The sequence below is a fragment of the Orycteropus afer genome, unplaced genomic scaffold, assembly GCF_000298275.1.
Source record: "Orycteropus afer afer isolate SDZICR_OR568_19922 unplaced genomic scaffold, OryAfe1.0 scaffold00040, whole genome shotgun sequence".
In the NCBI taxonomy this organism is placed as follows: domain Eukaryota; kingdom Metazoa; phylum Chordata; class Mammalia; order Tubulidentata; family Orycteropodidae; genus Orycteropus; species Orycteropus afer.
Window position 1 is genome coordinate 4,905,885 of NW_006921627.1, and position 10,358 is coordinate 4,916,242.

Below are 10,358 nucleotides of genomic sequence, written 5' to 3' on the forward strand. Positions count from 1 at the left end.
TCTTAACTAACCTCAATATGTTGATTATACTGTGCAGATGTCAAAACTCTAACTACTCTTAAATTCCTGGGGAAAATTGTATTTGCCTGTGATGACTAAAAGCTTAAGGTTCTTTTGGACACATTCATTTACCATAGTAATTTAATAATATGGCAATTTTGTAAAATAAAGCCTCAAGTTACAATACTGAAAGTAAGCATTTTATGTAACCTCATCTGTAAATCTAAGTTAATATAAATTAAGGTGGAAATATTATATGATTAATTAAATGAAAGTCAACCACAAAACCAGAATTACTGACGCTTTTCTTCTCACGTCAAGAAAACCAAAACCAAACTCACTGCCATCAAGTCGGATTCGACTCATAGTGACCCCTCCTTGGGTTTCCGAGGCACTAACACTATGGACTGGTGGTTCAAACCCACCAGCCACTCCTCGGAAGGAAGGTTGGGCAATCCTACTTCCGTAGTGATACTGCCTCGGAAACCCAAGGAGGGGTCGCTATGAGTCGGGGCCGACTCGACGGCACATAACAACAACAACAACAACACTATGGAAGTAGATTGCCCCATCTTCCTTCTGAGGAGTGGCTGGTGGGTTTGAACCGCCAGCCTTCTGGTTAGCAGTCCAATGCCTTAGGTACTATGCCACCAGAAAACTAAACCAAACTCACCACCATTGAGTCAGATCCAACTCATAGTGACCCCTCCTTGGGTTTCCCAGGCGGTATCACTACGGAAGTAGATTGCCCAACCTGCCTTCCAAGGAGTGGCGGGTGGGTTTGAACCACCAGCCTTCTGGTTGGCAGTCACACACCTCAGGTACTACAACCCCAGACTTCCTCCAGAGAAAGATACAAATAACCAATCATTTTTAAAACCAAATACAAAATTAAGCCTACCACGTCTCAAAGGCATAATCGTCTTTCAAATAGATATACTCTTAAGTAGAGCTTCTGACAATTTATCTTCAGTCTGAAAAGTTGCCCATCTTTTTAAGATTTGACATAATTCCTAAACTGTGGAAGCACAAAGCTCCTAAAACCAACAATAAGAAGTTAAAAATATTCAATCAACTTGTACAAGTCAACAATTTATGGTATTCAAGATTTACCTTTTGTTATAATGTTCTATTATACCAAACGTGAACTCCACAAATACTGTACAAAATAAAAGAATCTGCTGTGAACTAAAGAAATGCAAGGAATATGCATGAAACAGTCCCAAGATCTGTATCTATTTCTAATTCAATGAAAGGAAATTTTTTTTTTGCCCTTTATTAAAGTATACTGACCACTGACTTATGTCTTCCAAAGGCTTTAAAGCTAGAGACGTCCACAACATACGTAAATGATTTCAATGCAATGTGATAAATACTGTAAAAGTTACATGTTGTTGTTATGTGCCGTGGAGTCGCACCCGACTCACACTGACCCTTCTTTGGGTTTCCGAGGCAGTATCACTACGGAAGTAGATTGTCCAACCTTCATTCCGAGGAGTGGCTGGTGGGTTTGAACCGCCAGCCTTCCAGTTAGCAGTCAAGTGCCTTAGGCACTACGCTACCAGAGCTCCTAAAAGCTTTATATAAAACCGAAAACCAAACTCACTGCTATCAAGTTGGATCCAACCCACAGGGACCCCTCCTTAGGTTTCCCAGGGGGTATCACTACAGAAGTAGATTGCCCAATCTTCCTTCTGAGGAGTGGCTGGTGGATTTGAACTGCCAGCCTTCTGGCTAGCAGTCAAATGCCTTAGGCACTACACCATATGGAAGCCACCAAAAGGGAACATACTTCCCAGGTACATGCAAAGGAAGCACAGATCTTAGCAAATTCTGTAAATAAAACACAGTTCAGAAAGGCTGGCATTTGGGAAAGTGACAAGTCATGGAGTTAAAAAGTTAGGCAGAGGGAGTTAAAGCTAAGGAATTTGAAATTACTATGTTCAATGTTCCTCCTATGAGAATGGTTAACTAGAGTAAGAGTTTTCCTACATGGTTTTTCAAAAATAAATGTATGCAAAAATCAAACAAAATCTTCATAAATACCCTTAAAAGGAATGCCTAAAAAAGATGCTGTATCATAGTTTATTACACCTATTTCACCAACTGGAAACTAGCACAGAAAGTGCCCAAGATGGCACAATCATGCAGCCAAGCCAGAATTTGAATCCAGTATATTCTAGTTCTTAACTACGTTGTTATACTGCATGTTCCTGTAGAACACAATGGTCATATGTTTGATTAAAGGACAGGCACAGCAAAGACCTATTAATTGTAACTATTACAATTTTTTTTCAAACACTAAACTTAACATTTTCAGAAGTTATCTACTGAGTATAACCACTCTTGTAGCTTTTTACATCTCTCTCGAAAAGTTAAAAAGCTATCAGAAAACCCAAATAATGGGTTTAAGATGATCTCTGAAAGTAAGAGCCTATTTTCAGTTTAATGTTTCCATGGAGATGAACTAGGATGACTATCAAATAAAATGAACAGGACCTTGCACCGGAATCTGAATGTCAAGAAATGAACTCAGTCAAAAGGCAACAATAAATTCCCAATCTGTCTTACTCAAAAACAACCACTATTTATAAATTCTTACACTAGGTAAAATCGTGGTAAACAGAGAAAACGAAAATATTATTAAAACCCCTAAGACTAAGTAGGAACTATATGATTAAAAAACAGTCTAAACATAATTCTCAATTCCTGTACAACTGTTATTTCTTGTTGTTGTTGTTGTTATGTGCCGTCGAGTCGGACCTGGCTCATAGCGACCCCTCCTTGGGTTTCCGAGGCAGTATCATTACAGAAGTAGATTGCCCCATCTTCCTTCTGAGGAGTGGCTGGTGGGTTTGAACCGCCAGCCTTCTGGTTGGCAGTCAAGTGCCTTAGCCACTATGCTACCAGAGCTCCCTGTTATTTCTTACAGAAATAAATCTACATGTATTTAAAATCAAATCTCACCTAACTAAAGTCATCCTGTCTCTAATTCAGCTCTTCTTTTTAGAAGGAATAAAAGATTATTTCAAGCAAGTTAGGAGTCAAACAATGTAAACTCAGGAAAGCACAGAGGCAAGATTTCTGCCCAAGGCAAAGAAAGATTAAAATTAAGCTACACCATTTGCCTAAAAAAGCAGGTAAAGAAATTTGCATCTTACTTAAAACAATTCAGTTACCACTTAAGATTTGTGGTATCAAAGAATTACCTAGATATGATGCTCATTTGAATAGACGATTATGCAAACTGTGAGTCTAAAATTAAACTTGATAGAAATGAGTTTGATTTATACTCCACTCAGCCACTCCTCTGCCAAAAAGCCTATTTACTTCTCCCCTTGGAGTAATAAAATCAATTACCAAAACCTAAGCTTGAAACTTGTCACTGTTACAGGACCAGACTTCTCCAGAAAACTGACCTTCACTTCCATACCAAATAGCATTGATTCATTTAAGAAAAACTAATTAGCCATGTACTTGACTTCCAATACTTTAACATCCCAAACTATTAGATCTTAACCAGTTTAATTATTTACAAACCTAATCAAGTTATTTACCTGCTCTATGAGTTTCAAGTTCCTTATCTATCAAGTAAGCAGCTGGATGACTTCTAGCTTTAATACTTTAAGATTATTAACAACTGAACACAATATTGTCTGTCTTACTACAGAAAAACATATATACTGAAAGTATACATTTAGGAAAAAAAGGCTTTCCTTTCTTCCCATTGCCTCAGTAATCCCTTGCCTTGTCCTTAATTCAGATTCAAAGACAAACGCTCAAAGACTAATAGGCATGATGGGCAAAAAACATGTTTCTCTATATATTGCCCCAACTACCATTACAAAGCATCCCTGGTCTAGGATAATTACATTTTAAAAGCCAAAATGAAAAACTGTTGAAGCAAGGTCAAATGACATGAGCGGATTTCTTCATTAAACCTCAGTACCACTCAGTAAGCTAGGACCCGCTTGGCGCTGCAGCCAAATCCTGCATTGTTTAAAAAATATTATGTGAGATCAGAATTTCCTTAGTTTGACCCTGTCCATGCATAGACAGATAACTGAAAACCCAAAAAGTCATGAGTCCTAAGAAAAAATGAGAAACTTAGTCAAACTTTACTGTGACATTAGATAAAATTGAGTCTTTTCTACTGTCTCATTACTTCCCAGATTATAAACTATCAAAAGCTTCCAGATGACAAAGGAAAACATACACATTTTGAGACATCTTAAAACAACTGAAATTAACAAAATTAATCCATAAAATGCTCAACATTGACTTATTTAAGAAACTAAGATAACCAATTTAAAAAATTATTAAAAAGCATCTATTCAAATATGAAATTATAACAGAAGAATAAAATTACAGGATCTGCGGCAATAAGCACCCTTGGTACAAAAAAGAAATAGAACAAGACTTTCTTATCTAAATTTTTGCCTATAAACCAAAAGGAATCAGACCTACACTTTGAGTATGACTGACCATTAGGAATAAAGTTATAAGTAAACATGTTATTTCAAAAAAAGGTCTGCCACTTTTCCAATTCTAAACCACTATAAAATTATTGAGTAGCTTTTATTTCACAATGTCTTGGAAGTTTCTGTATTACTAACACTTAAGAATTTATTATGCTCCTAAAGAACTTGTCAGTTTTTAAGCTGACTTCCACAAGCTATGTTCATTTCCTTTTACATTAAATATGCCCTTGGTCATTTGAATGCTGACATTCAAAGGGTTAAGTGTTAACATACTAGCTCATGAATAAAATAAGTCCCCCAGATTATTCAGCTAGTTTCACATCCTTTTTCAGTGTGGTCCATTTTCTTGGCAAGAACAATGGCATTTTTTATGTAATGATAGCTGGCTATCTCATTCAATACCACTCTCCTCCCAATAACCTATGTTCACTTCCTGATGAGGATAATTCAATCAAGGCACTAGTCAAACAAGAAGAATCCCAAATTCAGCTGTTTAAACCTAAAATGACACATTATTATTTAACACCATGAAAACCTCCCTGACATTAAAAAAGGAAGCACCGTAACTCCTTTGCATACTCTTAGGAAAGTCTAACTTTAAAATATTTTACAAGATTAAGACAATGATGATGACATAACTCTCAAAGCACTTGCACAATTTTACATGGGCATTTTTACTGTTCACTGCACAGTGAATGTGCTTAAGACTTACCAGTTTGAATTAACAACGTCAGATCACTACTAGCTACCATAAGGCTTAAGTATCATTAAGTGGAACATAACACTAATTGTGCCTTACTGTCTCAAAGCATCCAAAAAGGACAGAGAGGAAAGTCTTTTTTATGTAATTCTTTTATATTAAATATCTGTACAACAACCAAGGTATCTCCAAAGGAAGGTCATGCACAAAGTTGTATATCTTTTATTTTAAAAATAATAACCTACTCTCAGAGATAGAACACGTATCTAACACACCAACAGCGCATCACCTCAGAGCCTCTGAAGAATTTGAAATGCATAGTGCAAGAAGGTTCTGTACTTTCCTAAGTCAAAAACTTCCCCCCAACTCCAAGTTTCCTGTCATACACTAAACAATTACAAGTAGACAACACTTTCGTACTAAGATGACTTTCGCCACCCCCTCCCTTACCAGTAACAAATCCCTCTGGGTACCAATCACTCTTATCCTATTCAAACACCTAGTTACATGCTCCACATTCTCATTTCAACCTCTCAAAAGTTGGCTTCGCTCCTCGCTCACTGAGCCAACAGAGAATGACATGTAAAGGGTGAACTCGATAAACCAGCTTAAATCGAGCCAAATTTGGGATCCAAACCACCCTAATATGAAGTAGGCGGGGCTTTACCTGCAGCTCACACCAGGCGACTTCCACAGTAGTCTCAGTGTCCAGCCCTTTGTAGACAGTCTTAAAGGAGCCTCTGCCGATTTCGATGTCAAACTTCAGAAAGCGGCCATCATTGGACATTCCCACCGCCTTGGTCTCTAGCTCTTCGATATCATCCTGTTGTTGGCTCCGCTCCTCCGGTGGCTCCCTGGCGCTGCCGCCGCCGCTGCCGCTTCTCCCTGATGGAAGCTCCTCTTTGCTTCCCCCCTGGCTGGGCCGGGAGGCTGGGCGCTCTTTGCTCGTACTGCTGGGGGCAATCGCGGCGGAGGGGCCCGCGACCGCTGGTTCCCCGGGGGCAGCCGCGGCTGGAGGCTGCTGGGCGACCTGGGAAACAACCGCGGCGGTCAATGTCTCCTCCCGGTGGGGCTCTGATGGAACGTTCTGCGGAACAACCGCGGGGAGGCTGGGCTGGGGAAGGGAAAGCGGGAGTCCGGGCAGTTCCAACGCAGTGGTGTTGGAGTCGCAGATGACGCTCCGGCGGAAGAAACGGTGCTCGGTGGTAGTGGTGGTCGCCGCCGCCCCACGGCTGTCCTTGTCCATAGTGTGGCGGCGACGCCGGTACTCCTCAATCCTGCCAGTGCCAGCATCGGTGCCCGCAGTCCCCAGTTTCTCCCCCACGGATGAATCAGAGCTGGAGCCATTCTTGGGGGAAGGCGCCGGCGGCGAGAGGAATAGGGAGCTGGGAGTACTGCTCTGCTTCTCTGCGGCGCCGCCAGACATGGTCGGTCCGCGGGAGTGAGGCGAAAGAGCTCGAATTTGTGAATGAAAAAGAGAGTGAAGGGCCGACCCAGGGGAGTGGGCAAGGTCGGTAGGGCCCCGCTACTACGACTCCTCCTCCCCGGAGGGTTCGGATCGACCCGGAGGACTCTTCACACTCAGCACTGGCAAGCCGCCCGAGAGGAGAATCGGGACTCTGGGCCCAGTTGCGGCGGCTGCTGACACCGAGGTTGCTGTGGCTCACGAGGCGGGCTCGTCGGCGGGCAATTCAGAAGTGAAGCCACGAGGGTTAGCGCCTTACGGTCCGCATCCATCCTGCGGCGAGGGGAAGCCAGGAAGATTGTAGCAGCAGAGGTGCTGCAGTCATGAGGGGCAGGGCAAGGAGCCGGCACCGAGTCGAAGCGGATGCTGCAGATGCGGCGACGGCTCCAGCCCCCCACCGCCGCCGCCGCTTCCGAGCTGGGCCGGCTAGGCCCTGAGGGCGGCGGCAAAGCGAGAAAGGGACGAGCAAAGACTCCCCCGCGGTGGCAGCTCCAGGGCAAAAGAGAGTGGGAGGGGCTGAAGAAGACTTGGGGAAGGCCGGGTCTGAGGACTCCGAGTCAGTCAGTCGCCTCCTACATCCACCCCCGATGAGGGGGACCGGTCTCACAGGGCGCCCATCGCTCAAAAGGGAAGGGCCAAAGCCTCGAAGCCTCGGTGCCTGAGGAGCGGCCCCCCCTTCCCCAAGGCCTCCCCGCCCGCCCCGGGCCTGGCAAACCCTCGTCTCCTCCCGGGCCGGTGCCGGGGGCTGACGGAGGGAGGGAACGGTGGGGAGGGGAGGGCCGCTCACCGCGGGGCCCGAGCTCCGCTGCTTCTCTGGGCCGAGAGTAGAGGAGACCGAGAGGACTGGGTAAAAGGGGATTGGGAGAGAAGAGTAGTCACCCCCACCAAGCACCTTCTGTCACCGAAGATGGGGGTGCGGAGAGGCCGTAAGAGATGAGCCGCGTCCGCCCGGGAAACTCTCCGCGCTAAATGGCGCCGGGAGTCTGAAGCCTCCACACAACCCGCTCGGACCCCGCCCCCCGCCGCCCGGGGCAGCCCCACCCCCACCTCACTCTCTGGACTCTCGCGCAAGCCTGCCAGTACTGAGGCTCCCTGGGATTTGTAGTTTATGAAATCGGAGAATTAAAGGAATTGAGGAAGAAAGCGCCTACGACTCCCGTGATACTCTGCGGTTGTTTTAGACCGATGCCTCATGGGAGTTGTAGTTCTCTTTGGAAATCGCCCCTTCTGGAAGGCTGATGGGAGCGTCATCGTGGGTCGCTAAATCCCGTCCTGAAGTCGGCGCTAGCTAGGAAAATCATTATTTAGAGATTAATTGTGGAAAAAGGGAAGGAACAGGAAAAAAAAAAAAAGAAGAAGAAGAAAAAGAAGGGGGAGGGAGAACGAGATAAGTGACTCCCATCATGCTCTGCTGAGGCGAGAGATCTCTTTGGGTTACCCTGCAATGAAAAATGATCTGTTGTTCTTTAATGGAGAGAGAGCCGCAGTCTTGTTGAGTGACTGTGGGGATGTGGGGGTGGAGGGGAAGGGCAAAACCGGATAACCAGAGCCTGAGCTCAGGGAGTCAGAGGAGAATAAGACTCCTTCTATAGGGTAAAAGGAACTTTGAAGAATGCGCATAACATTAATATTGATTAAATGGATTGGAGAAGGAGACAGGGAGAATCATCTTTTATCTTTTATCCTCCCTTCCATAGCAATTATGCCCACACAGATATCCTGGCTCTCATAAATGGGCTGCCCTACTGAAATCCAGAATCATGGTAAATCTTTCTTTGCTTTGACAGAGGAAAACGAAGTGGGGAGGGAGACTAAGAAAAAATACGGTCTACGTATCTTTGCCTCTTTTACCACAAACTTGAGAGAACTTAGTTGACTTCTGCCTACGTCGTTGGTTGGAACTTATTTTCCATCTTTCTTTTGCTAAGTGGCTTTAGTAAAACAACGTCCTGCCTTTCTCTAGAGGTGGCTGAACGCGTACACGTAATTTATACCAAGGCTCTAGATTCAGTGGAAATATGGATCCGTACAGTTAATAGAAATGGAACGCTTTTCTTAAAAGCATCCTTATGTTCCCTGGACCCCTTTACTCCTCGCAGCTACTCAAGAGGGTGCAAGTGATAAGCACCAGGGGGCACCAGACAGAATAAGAAACCAACCCTGGGGCGTCAGATGGCAGTTAAAAGTCTTAGCCCAACTGTTAAGAGCGGGAAGCACTTAAACGTACGCAACCGCATCAGAGCGTCAACACGCCGGTTCCTCTCGTTAGCGCCCGCTATGGAACGAGTTCAGAAGCACACATCCTAGCTGAGGACCATACTAAAAAGTAAGTTTGGAAGCGTCTTGACAGAAGATTCGTTAACACTATGTTTCCTTGGAAATGCACGCAGTTTCTCTTGCTATGCAGTTCATCTGATACGCAAAACATTTACGCTGATTTGTTTTTCATTTTCTTTATCACAAGCTAAATTGTCAGGTTTATTGTTTTAAAACCAATGATTGTTAGCTTTTTCACAGGTAACGGGTATGAACATTTCAAAATACAAATTTAATAGGGACAACTGTTGTTGTGTGCAGGCAAGTGGATTCCGAATCACGGCGACCCTGAAAGAGAGTAGAACAGCCCTATAGCGTTTTCTAGGCTATAATCTTTACAGGAGCAGATCGCCAGCCTGTTCTTTTCTTCCAGGTGAGCCAAGCCACTGACCTTTTGGTTAGCAGCCAAGTGCTTAATCATTGTACTACCAGGGGCACCTTAGGGGCAAATACTAAAACCGAGAAAACCAAACTCACTGGATGGAGGCGACCCCCTTTGGGATTCCGAAGCAGTAAATCTTTAAGGAAATCTTCCTTCGGTGGAGTGGGTGCTGGGTTTGAACCGCCAACCTGCTGGTTAGCCAATGCCTTAGGGCAACTACAATACTAGAACAGTAGAGTTTCATTGTTTTAGAAAATATATTTTTCACTCATTTGCCACTAGTGAATCTTATTATGGTAATGTTGAATCTCATTATGGTAAATGTAATTAGTGTTTTATCTCCAATCATAAACTTAAGGTAAGCAAGGGAAGAAATAACTGTACATGTACTACTTGAGGTTGCTTCTTGGAACTTACTCAATTGTTGCTTTACTAGGGAAAATAGTCTGATTTAAAACAAAAGTTTGGCAGTTTGGACCCACCAAACCACTCCAGCAAAAAGATGTGATAGTTAGCTTCTCTAAGGATTTACAGCCTTGGAAACCGTATGGGGCAGTTCTTTTCTGTCCTATAGGGTCGTTGTGAGAGTCGGAATCAACTTGATGGCAGTGGGTTTTGGGGCTTTTTAAACATAAAGCAAATAATTATAAATGGATGAGTTTTTTAAAAAAAAATAAATCACAATGGTCACTTTTTGGCTCTATACAAAATGAAGATATTTTTGTGTGCATGGTCATTAAATGACTTTATTATTGCCTATTCCTGCTTACTGAGCCCTGAAACTTTTGGCCACACTGCACTGGACATAAATCTCTTGACAATGACTATGCCCTATCAACATATCTTTTCAACCAAAATCAACCCATACCCACTACCATCGAGTTGATTCCGACTCATGTTGCTGTTTGTTGTTCAGTGCCGTGGAGTCGGCTCTGACTCATAGCAACCCTATGTACAACAGTACAAAACACTGCCCGGTTGTGTGTCATCCTGACAATCCTTGCTATACCTCGA

At 43.6% G+C, this 10,358-nt stretch overlaps 1 protein-coding gene across 1 annotated transcript in view; it reads right to left on the reverse strand.

Moving 5' to 3' along the window:
* The window catches only part of WNK1 (WNK lysine deficient protein kinase 1), a 206,208-nt gene extending 199,601 nt beyond the window's left edge, over positions 1–6,607 (reverse strand). The window contains 1 exon segment of the mRNA XM_007937044.2: positions 5,849–6,607. Coding sequence (XP_007935235.2) covers positions 5,849–6,607 — 759 coding nt within the window.
* Positions 6,608–10,358: the final 3,751 nt, after the last annotated feature.